The sequence below is a fragment of the Lonchura striata genome, chromosome 6 (assembly GCF_046129695.1).
Source record: "Lonchura striata isolate bLonStr1 chromosome 6, bLonStr1.mat, whole genome shotgun sequence".
Taxonomy (NCBI): Eukaryota; Metazoa; Chordata; class Aves; order Passeriformes; family Estrildidae; genus Lonchura; species Lonchura striata.
In genome coordinates this window covers 56,432,341-56,454,139 of record NC_134608.1, presented here as the reverse complement: position 1 = coordinate 56,454,139, position 21,799 = coordinate 56,432,341, and the positions used below count along the sequence as shown (strand labels likewise).

Below are 21,799 nucleotides of genomic sequence, written 5' to 3'. Positions count from 1 at the left end.
TTAAGGGTTGGGGTTTTCAGTAACGCATACTTTGACACTGTTTTATGTGTTTGAAAACTGCATCAGTTTTTGGTTTTTAACATTGCAAAAAAAACCCCCACAAACAAACAAACAACCCCAAATGTATGTGCTACTTTTCCAGAATTAAAAAAAGAAAAAAATGTTTCATGAAGAACAGTGGGAAGGAACACATTGCTATGATACAGGAGTTTTAGCTCTATTTAAGGAATATTTTTTTACTGAATTTGCGTTGTTTTTTAGTACTGGCGTTTAAACAGATCGCCTTTGCAGTTGTAAATGGAATTTATTTTCTGTAATGTCGCGTTACCCATCTCACCGAGCCTGACTGTGACTTCCCTGGGTTGGTTCTCCCCTGCAGACATCGATGAGTGTGCTGCCAAGATGCACTACTGCCACGCCAACACCGTGTGCGTCAACCTGCCCGGCTCCTACCGCTGCGACTGCGTGGCGGGCTACGTGCGCCTGGATGACTTCTCCTGCACAGGTGAGCTCCACAGTGGCACTGCCACCCTGCCCCGTGTGTGCCACCACCCTTCTGGTGAGCCCCCAATGCCACTCAGCAGCTGGCATCTAGCCAGGGTGAAGTTTAGGCACAGGTAGGGGAGATAAATGTGGTGGGAAGCGCCTCTCCGCTGTGAGACAGAGGGAAGATTTATCTGGATTTAGGTGAAATGTGCTGCTCTGAGCTTGCTAAATATGCTGTTTAGTCTGGTTAATATGCAGCCCTAGCAAAACTACCCCAGCTAAGGAAAAATAATACAAATTTCCACACTAAAGAGATAAGAAAGACTCCTCGAACCTTGAAACAGACAGGGCAGAGTGACCCATGAGTTCTTTCTGTACTTTCTGACAAAAACTGAGTACAAGTGTAACTAGCTGTAAGTGTTATGTGAAATCAGCAGAATGAATATGCATTAACCTATTGTGAAATTCTATGCATATAGAAATCAGTAAGGGTAATAAAAAAAGATCAAGAGTTCTCAAAGGTATGCATGTCCATTGAAGGGCAATGAGTCCCCACATGTAAATAAACACACCCATTCCCTACAAATCTTTATTAGAATTATGGGGTTTGATTTTTCATCCATGTTTCACCTGGGTGGGCCCTTTGGGATTAGCTTGGAAGGAGGCCACTGAGGGCTCTGTCCAGCCAAGCCACAGTCCCTTTGTGTCCCACATCTGCCTCCTGTGCGAGGTGCAGGGGCTGAGATCCATGTGTTGTGACAAGAAATGACTTCTTCAGCTGTGGTCTGGAGCTGGTCAGTGGGTTGAAACATGAGAAGTTACCCAGGAGAAGGTTTCTGGACAGAGCTGAGATAACATGCAAAAGGAAAACTGAAATAAAGTTCTTAAATCCAGTTACTGTTAGGTGGTTTGGAAATTGTTGTTAATGCTGAGAATTAATGTCTCAATAACTATGACATGTTGTTTAGAAAAGACAGCAAGTGGATAGCATTAGACAATGAAGCTAGTTGGTGTTTTTAAAGATTTCTATCTGCAAAATGAGCTCTAAAAATTCATAGTGGAAAGTAGGTGGGGACTCATTTCCATTTAGGGGTTTTTAAGAGACCTTCTCTGGGAATCTCAGAAAAATGTGAGAAGCTACTGAACTGCTCATCCCAACTCTATCTAGCTGAACAACATCTTTCACTGACAACGCTCCAGAAAGTCTGATTTTGGGATTATTTTGATGGTACACCTGTCATGCAAAGGAGGAAAATATTAGGTAGGTTTAGTGAAACAGATATAAATCAGCTTGACACATGTTTAGAATGGAGTTGGTTGAGCTGTTCTCTGAAGTGGAAAGATGGCACAGGAATATTCAATATGAGAACGATTTTCAGGCCGGAATAACTACATTGTAATCCATGTTATCCTTAGGGAAGGTCATAGGAAATGTTGACTTTCATGATGACAGCATGTCTTTTAGCTAATTTTACATAGTTTATTAAACTGCAGGAAAGTCCTTCCCACCTCTTGAGAGATGCTGATACTAAATAGCTGTTGGGAAGCTAATTTTTATTTTGCCCAAAGAATCATTATTTCAGTGTAATCTGTTCCTGTTCGGTTTTTCTTGATCTTTTACAGTGTGACATGACAGATTCAAACCTTAAATTCTGTGCTGTGTGAGGTATCAACCTTCACAGTGATGGGGAGAGTGATTTTGATAATCTGACTCTTTCCTTTCCATATATGCTCTTCTAATTTCCTAATGTGCCTTTCTTTCCAGCAAGGCACTATCATTAGGCATGCAAAGGGTATAGAAAGCAAGGTATTTGTGATACACTGAGAAAGTGTGAGTTAGTCAGACAAGTTGCTTGACAGTAATGAGGGAACGTTCACTTAAAGTGCATGCAGACAAAGAATCCAGAGCAGGTAAAAGAACAAATAATGGAATGAGAGAGACAACTGTTTCTTGCAGGTTTATTGTCTTGCAAAAAACACTTAATTCTTGGCATCACTGTTAAAAAGCAGAGCCAGTGCATTACATAGATCAGGAGAAACTTGGTTCATTGCCTGTTGTATTTAGAAATAAATGTTTGTTATAATATTAAATTTAGTTAAGATACTGTGCTATATAAGCACTAATCCTGTCTTTGTATTTTGCATTATGCTTAAACAGACTTTTAGCAGCAATAGTAATGATTAAAAAAAACCAATAATAATAAAAAAAAAATCAGGCAGCAAATACTGAAGTAACTTCCCCTTATACTGACAGCAATGTTTAGCAGGCACCATAGACTGTAGCTACTCTTCAGGTTTTTAAAATTTTGTTACTGTTGGTTCAAATGAAATAGAGAATTTTTCTTGTTATTGAACCATGTATTTGGAGACAAATCTGACAGCCTGAGATGGGTTGGGTTTTGATTAAAACTGTGTGTGTATGGGGTTCAGGAACTCTGATGGGTTCAGGATAAAGATGAAGTTTCAGATGGAAGTGCTTAAGGCACATCCATGGCATTGCATGTATTTTGTACACTGCTGACCCTAAAGCAGAGTTTTTCTATAGAGCAGGAGATATCTTGTTTTGGGAAGCCTGAGTCCAGTTCATCAAGGCATAAAGTCATTTGCAGGTGAGCAGATTCTGTGTGTTGCTGGGCAGGCAGATGCTTGGTGGCTGATCCCTCAGCTTTCAAAAGGTAAAAAGTATGTGGAAGGTGTAAATCAGAAACAATTTTTAAGCTGAATGAAATGTTTCAATTTGATATTGAGGGGGTTTTTATCTTTATAAAAGGAATGCAGTGACTGCTGAAATGCTATGTCAATTTGAACTGAGCAAAATAAAATTAATTTGGATATTGCTGAATTTTAAGTATGCTGCTTCTAGTATTTTCTTTAAAACACTGGATCTTAATGAAATTAAACTAATTTGTACAGGTTTGACGTTGCTGAAAGTTTTTCCCCCTAAACATTTTTTGGATAATAGTTTCCAACTGTGAGGTAGGAACTTCTGTGGTTATCAGTAAGAAGCTGCTGTGTTGGGAGGTGTGCTGATTGCACAGAAAATGCAGTCACATGGACAGAGTGACTAAAACATTATTCTGGATGAAGCCTATAGTTATATTAAACTCTTGCCTGTGACTTAAAATCAAGCAGTGATTACTTCAATAAATAATCAGTATTCAGTCTCACATAAGCAAAAGACCTGGGATGATGAGATAGATTAGTCAGCCTAGTAATAACTTGAACCTGTGTTCACCAAGAAAGGCACATTAGTGGTTTTCTACTTACCTGTTCCTAGGGCTTTGTGCACTGAATGTTAATTAACTTGTTGAGTGAAAGATGGTTTTATTAAGAAAAGTTACCCTGGAATAGGAACCTGCTTTTCAATCTCTTCCTGTGGCACTGACAGGTTGTTTATCTGTTCTCTAGTAAATCACAGTCTTGTCCATTCTGAAACTGGCAGCAAGATTTGCTGCTCCAGATGTTCTCATTTGCTGGAATCTACTGATTTAAAGCATTTGATTGATCCTCACATGTTTTTACCCTGCTTGCTTGTTGAAAAATAAGTTCTCTTGAGTTGCTTTCTTCTAACATTGCAGTCTGGGAGTTTGCTTCAGAAGTGCATTATTTCATTTTATGCTTTTTAAAGTCTTATAAATTACGCAATAAGAATATAATACTTTTATTTTTGATGGGCTTCATCTGTTCTCTGGTATGATGTTAAAAATCCATGTATATGATTTTCTGTAGTTTGAAACTAGAATATATAGTTCCTATGTCTCACTGCCATTCAATGAAGTATGCTAATGCTTTTTCATCTTAATAAGCTGTAAGTTACCTGTAATGGCCACATATATCATGCTGCTAGGAAGAGAAAATAATGGGGGTAGGTTTCATCTCTCTTTGCATAATGCTGGCATTTTCTACGAAGACAATCACAATGATCACAAAAAAGATTCTTGGCCTTTACTAGCTACGATAGCCATTTAAAAAATAATGACTAATTTTGCAATTTTCTTCTTGTGTCTGCATGGAACACCAAAAATTTCCTCAAATCTTGCAGTCATTCAAAGAATAAATTTCATTTTATGTGGTCACTATTGGGCTTGAACACTGTATTTTGTTTGATTTGGAATTTCCTTGGTGTTTTTTTTTTTTTTTTTTTTTTTGAATTTACTATGAATAGTCACTGATTATATAATAAAGCTTAAAGTCCTTTTCAAATGAGAGTGCCAAGTGATTTTTCATTCTGTATTTTCATGTGTTATGGCCATTCTTCTAAATGAAGAAGCCTGTTTTGGACTTGAGAATGTCTCAGCCCATTTTTCCAAGTTTTATCTTTTCAAGAAATAGCATGGAAAGTTATCTGGCCATCCAGATAGTACCCATTCTGTCAAAATGGGGTGAGAGTTGTGCAAGCATCCTCCTCCTCATGCACCATGTGCTGGCAGATGTTTTTATCTGTGAAAATAATACACCTCCATATTTTACTGGTCTGCATGATGTTTCAATAGTGGACTGTGCTGTAACTCTCAGTCCTCATTTGCTGTGATGACGTTCCCAGAATTTCTTTAACCTTTGGTTTCTCAAAGCAATGAGTCACTAAAATATTTGTGTGTTACTTGCAAAAAGCAAGTCTTTATCTACCACAGAACCAGGAAATATTTTCAAAATACAAAGGTCAGTGTTCTAATTCTGTGAAAAAATAGATGTTAGATAGAAATATATTATTTAGAAGTCTCAAAATAGAAATATATTACTTAGGAGAAGTCTTAGAATATAAATCTTAGTCTGGAGTTTCTATTCTAATTTGATTTACAGTATGGGTAGAGAAGGGGAAGTAAGAAAAGCTAATGATTTTGTCTGGTTATCCCCTAAGTCCCTTCACTTCCATCCTGTGTGGTTTCTGGGGCAGCATTCAGTTTTGAATGTACTGCACTTTTCAGAACAAGCCCTTCTCCAGCACGTTATTAGAAAAGTAGTACCTAAAGCATAGAAGAAGGTAAGAGTTCTGAGAAATCTCATTTTCAAGGGAAAAGAATCAGAAACCCTTTCTCCTGCTCCTCCCTTCTTCCCCTCCCCTATCTGTGAAAGGCAGCTCAACCACAGAATATCCCTGCTATGGTTAGAACAAACGTTCAAATTGTTTGCTGTTACTAAAATTCATGACTTTATATTTTTGTTGCTGGGCTTTACCTGTCAGGTTCAAGGTGGTGTAGTTGACCCCATAATAATACTAATAATGCAGCAAGTTTTACTGGAGTGCAGTGGCAATCTCAAAGGACGGGTTACCGGCCTCGCATCCAGAATCAACGAGAGTGTTTGTAAAAGACATGAATAAAGCCTTTAGGTAGGCAATTGATAAGATAGTGCTGTTTTCTGAACTCTAATCTAGTGACCTTCTTTTTCCACTTCTTTGTGAACTAAATGAGCATTCCAGAAAGCAGCACTGTTATTTTGGTGTGGCACTTGCACTTTTGAAGCGCTGCGCGGGGTCTTGGGTGGTCAGGGAGGTCAGTAAACAAACATTACAGCTGTTCTGGGGATGGACTGGGGTTGGGAATTGATAGATTTGGCTGCTAGCTGGAAACACCAGTCTGGGGCAGCAGGCAGTGAAGGCAGGTCTGTGATGGAATAGGTTTCAGGTTTGTTTTATGCAAGACCTCTCTCTAGATCTTGCTGTTCTAAAGGATATCAGGATCTTGCTGTAGTGGGGTGACCCTGTCTGGATTCCTGGTACCCACCAAAGCCTCTCCACCATTTCCCTCTGCTGGACAGGGGAGAGAAAATATAACAGAGATTCATTAGTTGAGATAAAGACCAGGAGAGATCACTCACTGTCTTGGTTTGAAAAGACAGGCGTCTACTAAGGAAGGCAGGAGCTTCCCTCGAAGTGGAGGATGTAATCCCCTCTCCCTCCAAATTATTATAATTCTGAATTTAAGGGGCTCTCAGGCAAAGATATGGGAGTAGCAATGACAGTTCTTTATCAGGAAAAAAATAAAATAAAAATGCAGTAATACAAAACAACAGTGACAGAGTCAGGACCTGACACCCTGTGGGTCAGGGTGGTGGCAGCAGTCCCATTAAATGGTGGCTGCAGTGCTCCTGCAGTGCCAGCTGTGCTTCTGCTGGAGCAGGGATCCTGGACAAGGGTGGAGTTTTCTTCTGAAGGTCCAGTGGTGGTGTAGATGGGCCTGGTCTTCCTCTGGGAATCCAGTGTAGAAAAAAGCTGCTTCTCTGGGAATCCAGTGGGAACAGGTTGCCTCTGGTGTTCCAAATCTCAGATCCTATCCAGGTAGGAATGCTTGGCTCCTCCCACTGGGCAGAGCATCTCCCAGTGGGATGATGGAATTTTCTCAGCCATGCAGGGACACTCAGGGCCATGAACAGAAGATATTTTCTGGAGGGAGGGTTGGTTGTGGAAGAGATAAAGAAAACTGCCCCAAATATTTTTAAGAGGTGGCCCAATTAACAGAAGGTAACTGCCCCACATCTAACAGGTGGCGATAGAAAACACACCCCTGCCCACATCTTGCAACCTAAGACACTCGCCAAATACTGTCACAGGCAAAACAGACTCAAATTAGAGATAATAACTGAATTCATTACTAACAAAATTGAAGCAGGATAATGAGAAGCAAAAATAGACCTTAAAACCATTTTATCCCCATCCCTCCTTCTTTCCTGAGCTCCTCCTGCCAACGGTGCAGGGAGGTGGAAGTGGGGTTATGGTCAGTGATCACTGTGACACTGATCAGGAGAGAGGAGTCCTTTCCCTATTCTAGCATGGGGTCCCTCCCATGGGAGAAGCTCTCCATGAGCTTCTCCAGCGTGAGTCCATCCCACAGGCAAGGCCTCTCCAGAGTGTTGCAATGTGGGCCACTGTTCCATGGGGTGCAGTCTTTCCAGGACAGGCTGCTCCTCTGTGAGTTCCTCACAGGGTCACAAGTCCTACCAGGAAACCTGCTCCAGTGTGAACTCCTCTTTCCACAGCTCAGCAGATCCCTGTCAGAATTCTGCTCCAGCATGGACCTCCCATGGGTTCTCAGCCTCCTCTCAGGCATCCAGCTGCTTTGGTGTGAGCTCCTCCATGGGCTGCAGTTGGATCTCTGCACCTTGGGGCTCTCCATGGGCTCTAGGGGCACAGCTGCCTCACCCAGCTGCACTGCAGTTTGCAGGGGAATCTCTGCTCCAGCACCTGGAGCAACTCCTGCCCTGTTGGAGAGGATGAACAGCATTCCCTGCACTGCCCCTCCTTCAGCCCTGACCAGGCTGTCTGCAGGATTGCTCCTCTCCCATATCCTCACCCTACTCTTCTCTGGCTGCAATTGCATCTGAGCAATAACTCTTTTTTTCTTCTTAAATCTAAGAGGCATTACTGTAATTCTTGATTGGTCAGCAGCAGGTCCATCCTGGGGCTGTCTGGCCTTGGCTCTGCTGGATATGGGAGAAGCTTTTGGCAGCTTCTCACAAGAGTCACACTTGTAGCCACCCTGCTACCAAAATCTGGCCTCACAAATCCAATACACTTGCCTAATAACTACATAATTGTTTATAACATCATGGAATGGTTTGGGGTTTAAAGGATCTTAAAGATCATCTAGTTCCACCTTCTCCTGCCATGGGCAGGGACACCTTCCACTAGACCAGGTTGCTCAAAGCCCCATCTAACCTGCTCTTGAATACTTCCAGGGATGGAACAGCCACAGCTTTTCTGGGCAACTTTTTCTAGGACCCCATCATCCTTGCAGTAAAGAGTTTCTTCCTAATGTCTAATCTAAACCTTCCCTCTTTCAGTTTTAAGTTATTTCCCCTTGTTCTGTCACTGTAAAAAGTCTCTTTCCAGTTCTTACAGACCCTCTTTAGGTGCTGGAAAGTGCTGGAAGGTCTCCCTAGAGCTTTTCTTTTCCAGGCTGAACAATCTGAAATCTCTCAGCCTGTCTTCATAGGGGAGGTTCTGCAGCCTCTCTGCAGCATCTCTGGGGGACTCTCCAACAGGTTCATGTCCTTCCTATGTTGTACACAGTGCTCCTGGTGGGGTCTCACAAGAGCAGAGCAAAGGGACAGTCACCTCCCTTGACCTCCTGGTCACACTGCTTTGCATGCAACCTTGGCCTGGGTGCAGGACATTGCTCTTGGCCTTGTTGAACATCATGAAGTTCTGAGGTGCACACCTCTCAAGGCTGTCTAGGGTCCTCCAGAATGACATCCCTTCCCTCTGGCTTGGTGTCATCAGCAAAGTTGCCAAACTTGCCTAGAAAAATGCTGAAAATATCAATTGTGTTGGGGTCAGAATTATGTTGCTGTTTATAGATTAGGTATCAGATATTTAACACAACAGGTTTGACTGGGGCTGCGGGCCTCAGGTGGAGCTGGAACTCCTGATTCTGCTTGGAGCCAAGATATGGTTCGCTTCTTGGGAATCCACTCTGTCACTGCACACTGAAGACACACCATGATCTTCCTGGGAGCCTCACTGTGACCTTCATGCACATCTCCAGGACAATCCTCAGGCATTTTCAGATGCACTTGAAAATTGGTTGTGAGACACCCTGAATAGATGGTACTTTGCTTGTGTTAACTCAGCAGACACAAGATATTTTTACGCTGATTTCTACTCAGCGGAGTCCTTTGATGCCGAGTGCTGTAAGGCAAGGCAGGACTTAGCTCCTGGTGTTCAGCAGGACTCCTTTGTTTGACCTGCAGCTCTGTTCACAGAACTGGGAAGGGAAATATGATTTAGTCTGAGGTGCCTTGAAAAGTAGAAGGATTTGCTTCAAGTCCCTTGGAGGGCTGACGGCCAAGTTCAGCAGCAGGTTATCTGTGTGCTGGTGGGCATTGCCTGCATCAGAACAGAAGGCTGGAGGTGTATTAAATCAATCCAGCAAAACAGAACCTCAGCAACTCCACATCAGCTGAGGTTTTAACTCAAACCCTATTGATGTGGGACAAAGCTTTCAGTGACATTCCTTTTGGCTTTAGATGAGTCCCACAGAGAGACAACTGGTGCACTATTGCCACTGGGTGCCAGAGCTCACCCTGGGTCAGGGGTGGCTCCGTGTGGTGGAAAAGTCTCTCCTCCAACCCGTGCTTCCAAAGAAAGGCTCAGCAGTCTCTGTTGTTCGGTCTCAAGGCAGTTTATTGCAAGTAATCTAAAAGATTTTCTTCTGGGGCTGCTGTGGTTTGCTCACAGCTCAGGCAGAGGCACACACACACCCTGACATCCTCTCTGACTCCCGACTGCTTCTTCTCTCCCACCCAGGGCTGCTGCTGTCTTTTACATGGGACATTACGTGTTACATGGTTACAGTTTTTCCCCAATGCCTATTACCTATATTAAATGGTGCTTTTCTATCTTTTATATGGTACATTATGTGTTACATGGTTACAGTTTTCCCCATGCCTATTACCTATATTAAATGGTGCTTTTCTATCTTTTATATGGTACATTACGTGTTACATGTTTGCAGTTTTTCCCCAATGCCTATTACCTATATTAAATGGTGCTTTTCTGCTCTAAACCAATCTGTGAGTGCCAACATCACCAAGAACATGGAGGCAAGGAAGGAGAAAGAGGGAGGACAGGCCAGGCACAAATCCCAAATCCATCTTAAAACCTCTGAGCCCCATGTACAAAACCAAAACCCCCCTGTACAGCACTCAAAAATTCTTCCCTCTACTTTGTGACTACTTCTACTATAATATCTAAACTTCTTTGACTTCTTGTTCTTCCTGCAATGTTGGTAAATCATTCCATGATTCAAACCCAAAATTACAGCTGTTTCCAGCTGCCTGCCAGGGTCTCAAATGCTTCTGACCTGGGCCCGGAACATCCAAAAATGTCTGAGGGACATTTTGAGTTCTGACACTAGGGAAGATCTGTTTTTAACAATACCAAAAAGGCTAATTCTTCTGTATTGTCAGAGAATGGTGTAACTAACACAGATAATGTAGCTTCTCAATGCATCCTTTGAAGCCTGATAAGTATTTAATTGCTCTTTTGGAAAAGGGAAGCTGAGGCACAGAGAGTTGGAGTGTTTTTCCCAAATTCATGCAAAGACTGTGGCAAGCATTGGGGAGTCTAGTAAAAAGTCAGATAAATTGCATATGGGAAAAACACAGACTTAGAGCAGCAAGAATTCAGTGAACAGTGAGGTTTATTTTTATATATATTGACATTTTCACAAGAAACAATAGCAGTTCATTGAAGCACAGTGTGCATGAGCCCTGAGTAACCATGTGGCCTTTATGTTATAAACCTTCTCCTTCCTTTTTCCATGCAGTTTTGTAACATCTTTTGTTGCTTTGGAGTTGAATTATTCCCCAGTCCTCTAGTTTTAAATGCCATGCTACATTCTTTTGTTCGTGACTTCACCTTCATTTTATGGGCTTACTGGTTGGGCTGCAACATTTTTTACATTCCCTCCTTTTAAAAAAATTGCGTTAGAAAATGGAATATTATTTGCTCCTAAGTGCATTCAATCTGAGGAAAAAAAATACTAAAAATGCAATATTTACAGTGATTTAAATTCCTCACTAGTAAATAGTTTAATTAAACATCTTTGTGCTTTCCTGTGCCCTAGGCATGGAAGTGTTGCTAATTTGTCCAGAGTAGTTGGTAATCCTTTCAAGTCTTTTTGACACATTGATTTTCTGTAACTTTATTAATACTAAAATTAATTAAACAGCTGACCGCAAATCATGCTGATGGTTGTATTTCTTGACTTAGGCATAATTAGCATTTTACATTATTTTTTAGCTGCAGCCTTTTGTGCTGGTATATAAACTGTCATAAAAATGCAGTATTTTAAATTGTTTTGCCTATGTATGTTCATGCTTATGCATAAACTTAAGCATCAAGCATAAAAAATATTATTGATTTAATATTCATTCAGGATTAATGAATGAAGCTGTCTATCTAAAGACACATCAAGGACAAGCCATGTCTCCTGGTCAGCATTTGTCCTGAGTTCTTTTACTGCAGGATTTCTCCTTGATACAATGGGACTAAATCCATTTTTATGGCATAGGAACTCTAGATTCCTAAATGTGGCAATTGCTATGAGCAGTCAGTGAGGTGAGGGATGGAAAGAGAGCCACCACACTAATTTCTTAGTGGGAATGTGCTATCTCACAAACATGTAGCAGCTGCAGGATCGATGCCAGTGGCTGGAAGCAAAAAGCTCTCATGTTTTAGTCATCGGCTCCCACGGTAAGGTTGAATGCCTTAAGGAGTGCAACTTGCTTTTGGGAAAGAGTTCACTCAATCAAGTTCTGATCTTTTTGGAGATAGAACTGCCAGGGTTTGTCATCTCCTTTGTCCAAACTTGTAAAAAATTTTCCAATCTCTATTCTGTTTCTAGACACCATTTGTAAAAAACTCTTTGTTCTTCAGACACAGAATTGAACTCTCCGACTAAATCAAGGAAGTAACTGAATCACAGAGAAGGGCATCAGGCTCACCATTCCTCAAGGCAGGATCCATGGACTCTAAAACATCCTTTGTCTTATCCGTTCTTAAAAAACACAAACAATTTCAATGAGGAAATAATTTTAATCCTCTTTTTGTGTGTCCTCCTCACTCAGCCATATAGAAAGGTTTCCTTAACGGCTCCCTTAAATCTCTCTTGCCACAATTTGAGCCTGTCACCTCTTGTCATATTCACAGTGAACAGAGAGAACACTTTGACCTTTGTATTTGCACTCCATTTTAATATTTGAAATACCTTTTCATGAGGTAATCTTCTCATCTGAAATCTAAAAGCCTATTTTTAGTTTTGGGGTTGAGCAGTACAGCAATACTTTTAACTCTTCTTCTTAACTTCACATCTTCTTTTGAAAAGATTCTGGGTCTTTGCCTGCAGACTTTCAGTGTCTTTACAGAGGTATTTTTCACACTGAACTGCAAGATGTTCATGTGTGTCACAGGAGGTGCTCTCAAGAATGGTCCCAGCTAAGAGGAGGTGCAATGTGTGTGAGGTTGGCAAGTCAGATGTGGCTTAAACCTCCCACACTGATTCTCAGAGTCTCAGGCTGTGTTCATATCTGCTCCCAAAGACTGCTGGAGCCAGCCCAGTGCTGGCCATGCTGGACAGGAGTCCTCTATTTGCCCCGCCGTGTCCTCTTTTTTCTGTCCAAACATCATTCAGCCTTACAAAGAAGAGCTGCCAGATGACTAATTGCCAAGTACAGAATACCTATAGTGTTTGCTTTTGGTGCTTGATTAGATGCTGTGGCTTGTCTGATTTGAGTAACAATGAGCACATGGCTGCTGGAAAACATCAGGAAAAAATGCTCTCCCAATATGCCTGTGTGTATCTTTCAGTGTGTGTCTCCTGTGTGACCAGGACTGTGCAGGGTGTGGCACATACATATTCATTTCTCCCAAAGAAATCCCATAAACAGGGAGAGGAGCCCATTCACATTGGGTCATAGGAGTGCCAAATTCCTGTGACTTCAATTTAAGGAATGGTGGAAATTATCTGGGATGCAATCACAAGGACTTGCAGTGTGTTTATTTGGATTGGACAGGTCTGTATCTCCTGAAAGGCAGATGTTGGATGAAAACAGCCTAATGACTTTGGAGTGGAGTATCTGTGAAATGTGCAGCACTTTGCTGCTCTGCTGTTGCCCAAATCTTTGTGTTTGCTGCTTGGATTTATGATTTCCAGAGTTATGAAACAAAGGGATTCCATAAAGCTCGTTAAGCTGAACAGAAAATTTTCCATGAAGTTCGTGGTTCTCACATCTGATGGGCTTTTCTGACAGTGAGAAATATGTGTGACAAAGGCTTTAGCATGTCTTGTGTTTTTTTCCTTTTTTTTAATCTAAATCTGCACATTATACACCATGAAACAACATATTAACACTTCTCATTTTGCTATGATCTCATTTTTATACCTGTGCTGAATATTTCATAGTTGTGTGTGCATATCGATTGGGAGAAAGCTAATCTTTTATTAACAACTATTGATTCTTGAATGTCTATTACTGTATACAGGTGATCAAAGGATCACCTTCTGAGCAATCTGAAATACTGAGAAGACCTTAGGACCCTGGCTCAATGATAGGCACCTATAATTTGTTTGAAGTGGCTGGGGTTTGGTGTGAGCACTGTTTAGAAATGCATTGTAGATCATCCAGCTCTTGCTTTTCTGGTTCTGCATGTTCACAGATAAGTTAAAAACTGCTTTTTCAGGAGAAATATGTACATTAAAGGGATGGGGAAGAGTGCCAGTGGCTCTAAAGGTGTGAAGTGTGATTTGTCTCTTTATGGATAGCCTAATTCTGATTTTGGAGGACCTTTATGTTCTGTCTGCGAGCAAGAATATTGAGATACAGTGTGGGTAATACTGCAGATGAATGTCAGTGTATCTGATAACTAGATATCCTAGATTCCTAAATTTATTTCCGTGTTTGCAAACATTAGTCAACAACCATGAATCTGGTAGTGCTGCCTTCCTGACATATTAGTGAAATAATTTTAAATGGTGTAGAGGAGCTGACACTGGCAAGCAGACTTGCTTGGTCCTTAAGAAATACAGCCTTTGGGAATGGTACAGGGATGGGGAAAGGAGAGGTGCTTTGATCTATCACTTTGTAGTTAATATTTTCATCCTTTCTACTGTAGGCTTTTTTGCCTCTCAGTATGAAGCTTCCTATTTAGTTACATGATTGCATGTAATAATTGCTCAAACTGGGGGTTTTTATGACTCTCACAGAAATAGCTCTCATTCTTCATTGTCAGAGAAGTGGGACAGAGCTGGGCAAATGAATGACACAGTCTTGCTAATTGTGTTCCCATTAGAATAGTCTGTTGCAGTTTCTGTGTGCTTAGATTTTTTTTTCCCCTTCCCTTTTCAGAGTTTACAAATAAAGTTCATTTTTACAAATCACAGTTCATGCTGCTGGATGAGATAATCAGGTGTTTTGGGGAAGGCTTTGCAGAAGGGGCCAGAAAACAGGGCTGCCAAGCAAAGGATAAGCATGTCAATGGAGAGACAGCTTAATAGCCTCTAAGGGAAAAGTATGTTTTTCCTATTTATTTATGAAGAAGAAAAGTTTCCATGTTTTCAGGATCCTAGTGATTTGGTTTAGTCTGCTTTGTACTTGTCATAACAGAGGGTTCTATTTCACAAAGTTTAATGAATAGAATTTTTCATACTGCTGAACTATCTACCAACTATTCTCCTTTATGCTGTTTTTTTGGTTTGTTGCTGGCCTTTTGCTTTTAAAATAGCACAAATGTTAAAAGAGGTTGTTCTGTGGAATATCTGACACAGCAAATTCTTCTTCAAACAGTAAATATGGAATTAACATATTGAGGCACACACACTCCCCAGAGGGGCAGAGGAATCCTCTGATCTTGGGAGACTTGGTCTCAGATAGATTCCTTGGTATTTATCCAATTCTCAACTGCATCCTCTATTATAATTTGGCCACAAAAATGGCTTTGCAATAAAGCAAAGATATTCAAAAGGTAGTCCCACTTTAGCACACCTGCTCAGGACACTTTTACTTCCCCCTGCATGCTTTTAAGAGTCCCACAAACCCTCTGATGTTCATATGAGGGTTGTTAAATGTATGTAAACCACATTCCCTGTTTCTCTGGCTGGCATGTTTAATCACTTACAAAAATCTTTTGATTGATTCACTCCACACTTAGGAAACTAGATTTATTCTATTCCTCAGAGAAAGTTCAAAATCCACAGTCCAGGTGGCTCTTCTCTCCCTGGATCTAGGATTTCTAACATTTCCAAGATCAAGTAAACTGTACATGGCATCTGATAACGTAAGTTCCTTTACATTTTTTCTTGTTGCTGCTGCTAAAAGTGAAACACTACTGGGGACACTTCAGGAGATGGGGCATCCACAACTTTACCTGGACAACCTGTTCCAGTGCCTCATCTCCCTCACAGGAAAGAATTTCTTACTGGCACCTAATCTGAGCCTGCCCTCTTTCAGTCTGAAGCCATTCTGTGTCACTTCACTCCCTGTCCTAGTCCAAAGTCCCTCTCCAGCTCTCTTGTAGCCCCTTTAGGTACTGGAGGCGAGTCAAGATCTCCCCATGGCCTTTTCTTCTCCAGACTGAACAGCCTCAGTTTGCTCAGCTTGTGAAGACAGCAGAGGTGCCCCAGCCCTCTGAGCATCCTTTATTGAAGTCTTCCTGATAAGGAAAACTGAAGATGCAGAAGCTGAAGGGTGTCCATCGTTTTGCCCTCAGTGATGTCTGCATGTGCCTGGTTCCTGGGTATCCGTCCACACTGCCCTTTCTGCAGGAGCAGTGGTGTGCAGGGCAGGCTCGGGCTCCTCCTGTGTGACACCTGGGGTCCTGTCCTGTGTGACACCTCCTGAACGACTCTGAGCATCCTACACTCCTGCAGGAGCTGCCTCAGGTGAAGGCAGGAAGGCCAGCTGTCAGAATCTGAGGTATTGAGGTGATTCTGAGATTGTAAAAACTCTCTATCTTTCAGCCCTGCTGCCAAAGAAGAAGCCATAATTGGTCTGTGCTGGTTCCAAGGTTGTTTATTCTGTTTATCTCTAACATGTTCTGCTGCCCTGCCCAGCTCTGTCCTGCAGGGCAGCGTGTGGGGCTCTGCCCTCAGTGGGATGTTACAAACATTAAATACCAGAAACTCCCTGGGCTGGATTTACAATAACGTGCCAATATCTGTCACCTACATTGGACAGTGTGTCCCCAGCCTGAACCAACAGAAAAATGCCAACAGCACAGTGAAACATGGAGGGCATGAAGAAGGAGAAAAAGGACAAGGCACACCCAATTTCCTCCATCTTGTCCCCTTTGGACCCCTAATCTAGAATCCTAAAATTTTACTTTTGCACCAGTGCCACACTTAATTATTACTTATATCAAACACTCAGAGCTTGTAATTCATCCTGTAAGGTTGAAAAACTCTTTTCCATGGACAGAGATCACAGCCAGTGTCTCTGGGGGCTCTGTCCAGGGGGGTTCCTGACCCCTGCCAGGGTCCCAGGGCAGCCAGGACAGCCAGAGGGAAGCTCTGGATTCCCACAGCCAGCTTCCCATTCTTCCTCCATCCCACCACCAAGCCCAGTGTAAATGTGCTCTGTTATCAGCCTCACTCGTGAAAAACAAATAATTAAAGTGGTGTAAGTTGCTTGGGCCACTGTTGTAGACAGGAATCCTGGATACCCTCGTGCCCAAGATCTCTTCAGATAGCAAAGTCCATGGGTTTTTTCTTTCAGATAAAATTAATTGCCTTTTTATTAGAACCTGGCATCTTGACCTGAAGTTGACCTTGTATTTATTTTCTGTCAGCAGAGTTGGTTGTTTCAGAGAGCTGCCTCCCTGCAACTATAATTTATCATCGAAGGAGTCCCTTTCCTTGGTTCCATCTAATGATGATTTTGTGCCTTGAACCATAAGAATCAATAATTTCATAATTAAATTTTAGCTGGCAAGATGATTTGTGCTATTTATGTTCATTAAGGGACTACTATTTTGAATATTATTCGACTTAAATTCAATACTACCTAAAGTATTTTATCAGTTAGACCTATTCTGTAAAATGATTGTTTCTATCTGTCCACCCTGATTTTTTCCCCCTTTAATCTCACTAAGCAAGAGAGCATTTTTATTAATACTGGGTAAGAGTATTCTACATTCTGGTACTCATTTTACATACCTTTGTCATAGCTGCAGTTAATTTTCTCATAAGTACTGAAAAATCATAATCTTTAAAATATTTTTATTCTATTCTAAAGAAAACAAATGGGACCTTCCAAGGAAGAAAGTTAAGTAGATACATGAATATTATAGTGATCTTGAAGAAACAATAATTTTTATCACTTCCATGCTCTACAAAGAGGAGGATAATTGCTGCTATCTGTTTAAATCCCTCAAATGGTATTTGTTGGTGCAATTTCAAATGGCCACAATACATTATTTCCAATGTTCTTACATTTTAAGCTTAATATAAAAATGTGATTGCTTTAGAGATGATAAAAATGAGATTGTCTCTAGAAAGGCAGAATCAGTTACCTTGGTTTTACAGTAGGGCACAGATAGCACACAGGATATTATTGCAAGTGGTTTTTTCTTTGGTAAATGTTTATTAACTTCTCTTTTTTTCTTTTTTTATTTTTTTTCCTTTCCTGTCTATAAGCATTATAATCCCTAAACCATGTTACTGCAGTGTGCAGGCAGGAAAGTTTAGACTTTGTGAAATATCAATTTCAGATGTTGTATAATTATGACATCATCATTTTTTCCTGTAGTTTCTTGACATTTGTGAGCTGGTGCAGACCCTAATGCTCCTGGTTCTTCCCCACAATTTAAAAGCAATCTCATCTCTTACAATATGGAAAGAATATGAGGAACTTGGTAAAAATTACAGTTTTTCTTGTAGTGTTGCATTCTTGCGTTCTTAAATGTTTTTATTTAACATATGAAGCGTACACTTCCTGGCTTTACAGAAAAAAACTGTTAAATATTATGTTCTAGATAATCTCAATGAAGTCTCTAGTGTTTATTCTTTCTGAACCCCAATATTAACTCTTATTTATTTTCCAGAACTGAATTACATTTGTTTCTCCTTAGTGAGTTTTTTTGTTTGTTTCCTTTTCCCAGAAAATCTAAAGCTATTAGCATGCTATTTTATTATGTTCTATGTCTTTGTCCTCCTGTATCTTTTCTTAAAAGCAAGAGAAATTAGTTCACACCTTATTCCTGCTGCCTTTGCTTTCTGTGAACAACTGATAAAAATCTGATGAAAACTGATAAAAAAGTTACAAGTTTTCTTCCTCTATACATGTACATGTACCCCCCCCTCCCCCCCTTTTTTGGTCTGGTTTGGTTTATTTCCATTATTGTTGTTCATAATTTTTAAATCCATGTTGTATTTCTGTGCCTGGCCCAATGGTTATGATACCAGCACTGGTCTAAGATGTGGTGATCTGTTCCAGCCTACACAGAGAATGAGAAAGGCTTGTCCAAGATGTGGAGATAATCCTGCTATACTTAACAACCATCTCTTGATACAAAATAAAATAAAAACCCCTCAATAATAATTGTTATTATTATGCTACAACCTACATTGTGCCTTCTCAGGCAAAAAATGGCACTCAGTGAGCATCGCAGAATAATAAGTGTTTCCCTTTTGAAGGGTTTTGAAATCTTTGCAACACAATGCCAAGTAAGCATTTCAAAGACAATAAGCCTAAAATATGAACCTTCCCCACTGATTGTTCAGAAAAAGAATGAAAAATAGGCTCACAAGCTAAGATAGTCACTGTTCTTTATGTTAGAAACAAAAGATGGGTTCTTTATGTTAGAAACAAAAGATGTGAGTCTGGAGCTAGTGATTGGTTCACCCAGTCCAAATGTGCCCCTTTCCAGAGGGGCTAGTGAAGTTTTAGGGAAACATTCAGGCCCAGAAGATGCCTTGTTTGGCTGGCTCTTCCCTACAGGCTTGTCTCAGGGTTTCATCTGTCTATATTAAACACACTCCTTTCATGAGACACATTTTCTCTCTGTCTCTCACATTTTCTCTGAGTCTCTTCATTTTCACTTCTTTTTTTTTTTTTATTACGCCATAGTTATTCACAGTTTTTTGGTGAAAAAAAGAGGAGGGATCTCCACAAGCTTATTTTCCCCTTGAATTCCCTCATTGTCATTCCTCTAGCAGGGATCTGCTGAGCTGTGCTGGGCTGTTTTCTGAAGGCCCATGCAGTCCTTGCTGGAATTCTGAATAATTGCAGTTATGAGTAGGGATAGGAACTTTGCATTGTAATTCAGGCCTCTGACAGGGTTAACTGCATTGAAGTTTTTTTTTCCTGTTCTGTGTGGCTGCTTTCCAAAAGCTCTTGGAAAATACAGCAGTTTTGCCAGTGTTGGTGTGGTCACTGGTGACAAGACTTGGTGACATGTAGTTCATCTTTCCCAGTGTAAATACTCTTTTGGATGCCCTATCAATTAGAAAAGCTTTTCCTGGCTGAAATCAATTACTTTTTTCTTATTACAGGAGAGGTAAAAGAAACTATACTGCATATGTATAATTTTTCAGCTCTAAGATTATTCCTGGTTGACCTTATCTTGCCTCTTAATAAATATTTGAAATGCATTTCTATCCTCTTAATTTTCCGAGCTGCATGTGAATCCAGCGTGGTGTGCCTCACAAGATGACTTCCTTGGGTTGCAGCAGCATGAGGTATCCCATTGAAATTCAATTTGTGGTTCCAGGCAATTGTTTTGTTACACTAATTTTATTCACCTGGCATCTTTTTCATGCTGTCACCTAGGATGCAGGGTCGAATTAGTATCAGAAGAAATCCTTTTTTCACCTTCCAAATTAAACTATTAATATTTAACTACTCAAATTGCTATTAATTTTTAACATATTAATTGAATGGTCTCTTTCTGTGGCATTGGAGTGCTTGTGCATAAGGATCCTGCTGGAGGATGGAAATGGGATGGAGGTTGCTAGCTGACATCCATCCCATCTGTATGCATCAGGGCTCATGGTAGGAGATTTCCTCCAGGGAATTCGTCGCCGTGATGCTGCAGGCTTTCTCTGTGTTCAGGTTTTCTAAGGAATAGTTGAAACTAAAAGCTCCATGGTCCTCTGTGGGCACAGTTACTCAATTACTCTGATGCTAATTTAGTGCTGATTTCAGCACTTGTGCGGCAGAGCTCAGGGATGTGATGGAAAGACAATTTCTTCTTTTACTGTGACAGTATTTGCTGTTACTCGTAGACATTTGTCATCTGTCAGAGAAGTGACACTGATTGTTAATGATTGTAATTGGGTTTGAGCCCCTAAATGGAAGATGTTAAAAGGACTGAAATTACAGTCTTTATCAAAATTATGTGCTAGCCATACTTATATCACTCTCCTCCCTTCCCCTAACCATGGGACAAGAGCAGGGAGGGGACCAAGGAACCTTGCCTTTTCTTCTCTGAAAAATATGTTAATACATGAACACCCTGAATAGGGGTGTTCTTCTAGGAGATAGTGAAGACACAAAATGCCCTTGCAGGGATTAGGGACAGTATCTAGAGCAGGAATGTTATTTGATGTGTAAAGTATGCCTTGTTTTTTCTCTCTGGTGACAAATGACAGGACCTGAGGGAATGGCCTGAAGTTGTGTCAGGGGAAGTTTAGGTTGGATGTTCAAAAAAAGTTCTTCCCCCAGAGAGTGTTTGGGCAGTGGAACAGGCTGCCCAGGGAAGTGGTCACAGCCTGGGAGAGTTCAGGAAGCATTAGGATATGATGTGACTCTTGTGAACGGTGCTGAGCAGGGCCAGGTGTTGGACTTTTAATAATCCTTGTGGATCCCTTCCAACACATCATGCTCTGTGATTCTGTGTTTAATTAGTCTGATCTTTTCATTTCTTGAAATTCTGTGAAGGGTAATGTCTGGGTATGTACCTCCTGACACCTTCCTCCAAATAATTTTACAGTGATTGTCTTTTTGATGCTTAACCTGTGACAATAAGTTTACATTTTTCATTTTCCTAATGGGCTTTTATCAGATTTGCTTCAGCCATTCCTTGTTTGTGGTTATCAGCAACCTGTTTTAAATTGTCTCTTGATTATTTTATAGTGCTTGTACATGCAAGCTAGCCCTGAAATGTCAGTGGTGCTCCAGCATGTCAGAATATTTACCTGTCAGCCAACAGTAAAAAATGTCTGGTTTCTCTTAGATTCCAATCTTTCGTTTCAAGTGGTTCAAATATTCCAAATCCAAACTCTTTTTCATTCTTGTCTGTTGGTGAACCACTTCATTTTATTAGATGAGCTTTTCAGTGACATAATACCTTTCTGACCATCCCTTCACGAAAGTATCTCTGTCATACAGGCAGTTAATGAGAGAGGGGGGTGGAATTCAGGTTGTGCCAGATGTTTTCACCCCTAGATTGTGCCTTCTCCTTTGAGCATGTTCTACAGGAAGACCTGTGCTCAGTTTAGCTAACAGAATCATTACTCCCTTTTCTGAACTGGAATGTTCTACATAATACTGCTTTTCTTTGCTGAAACCCATGCTGGAATTGAATTTTAAGCAATTACCACGTGGTAATTGGGTTAATTGTGTATAGGTACACGTGTTTTGTGGAGGTTGTTCCTTGTGAACATGAAAATTGTTCTTTCCAAGTTGACCCTTACTTGAGTCTCTTTTCTCACATTTTCTCTTCTTTAATCTTCCTTTGTGATTTGTGATCATGTAGCCCCAGTGTCTCACCTGTCCTATCCTAGCAGAGAGAATTTGGGTAGCACTCTCTGAGCCAGTAACACAGAGAAGGGAGCCTGGAACTAAATGTGATTTCATGCCCTGGGGGCTCCTGCTCTGA

At 40.9% G+C, this 21,799-nt stretch overlaps 1 protein-coding gene across 3 annotated transcripts in view; it reads left to right on the top strand.

The window, feature by feature from the left end:
• NELL1 (neural EGFL like 1) overlaps positions 1 to 21,799 on the top strand; it is a 284,811-nt gene that overhangs the window by 136,213 nt on the left and 126,799 nt on the right. For all 3 annotated transcript variants that reach the window (XM_021528533.2, XM_021528532.3, XM_021528531.3), the window contains exon 13: positions 380 to 505. In XM_021528533.2, coding sequence (XP_021384208.2) covers positions 380 to 505 — 126 coding nt within the window. The remainder of the gene's footprint in view (positions 1 to 379; positions 506 to 21,799) is intronic.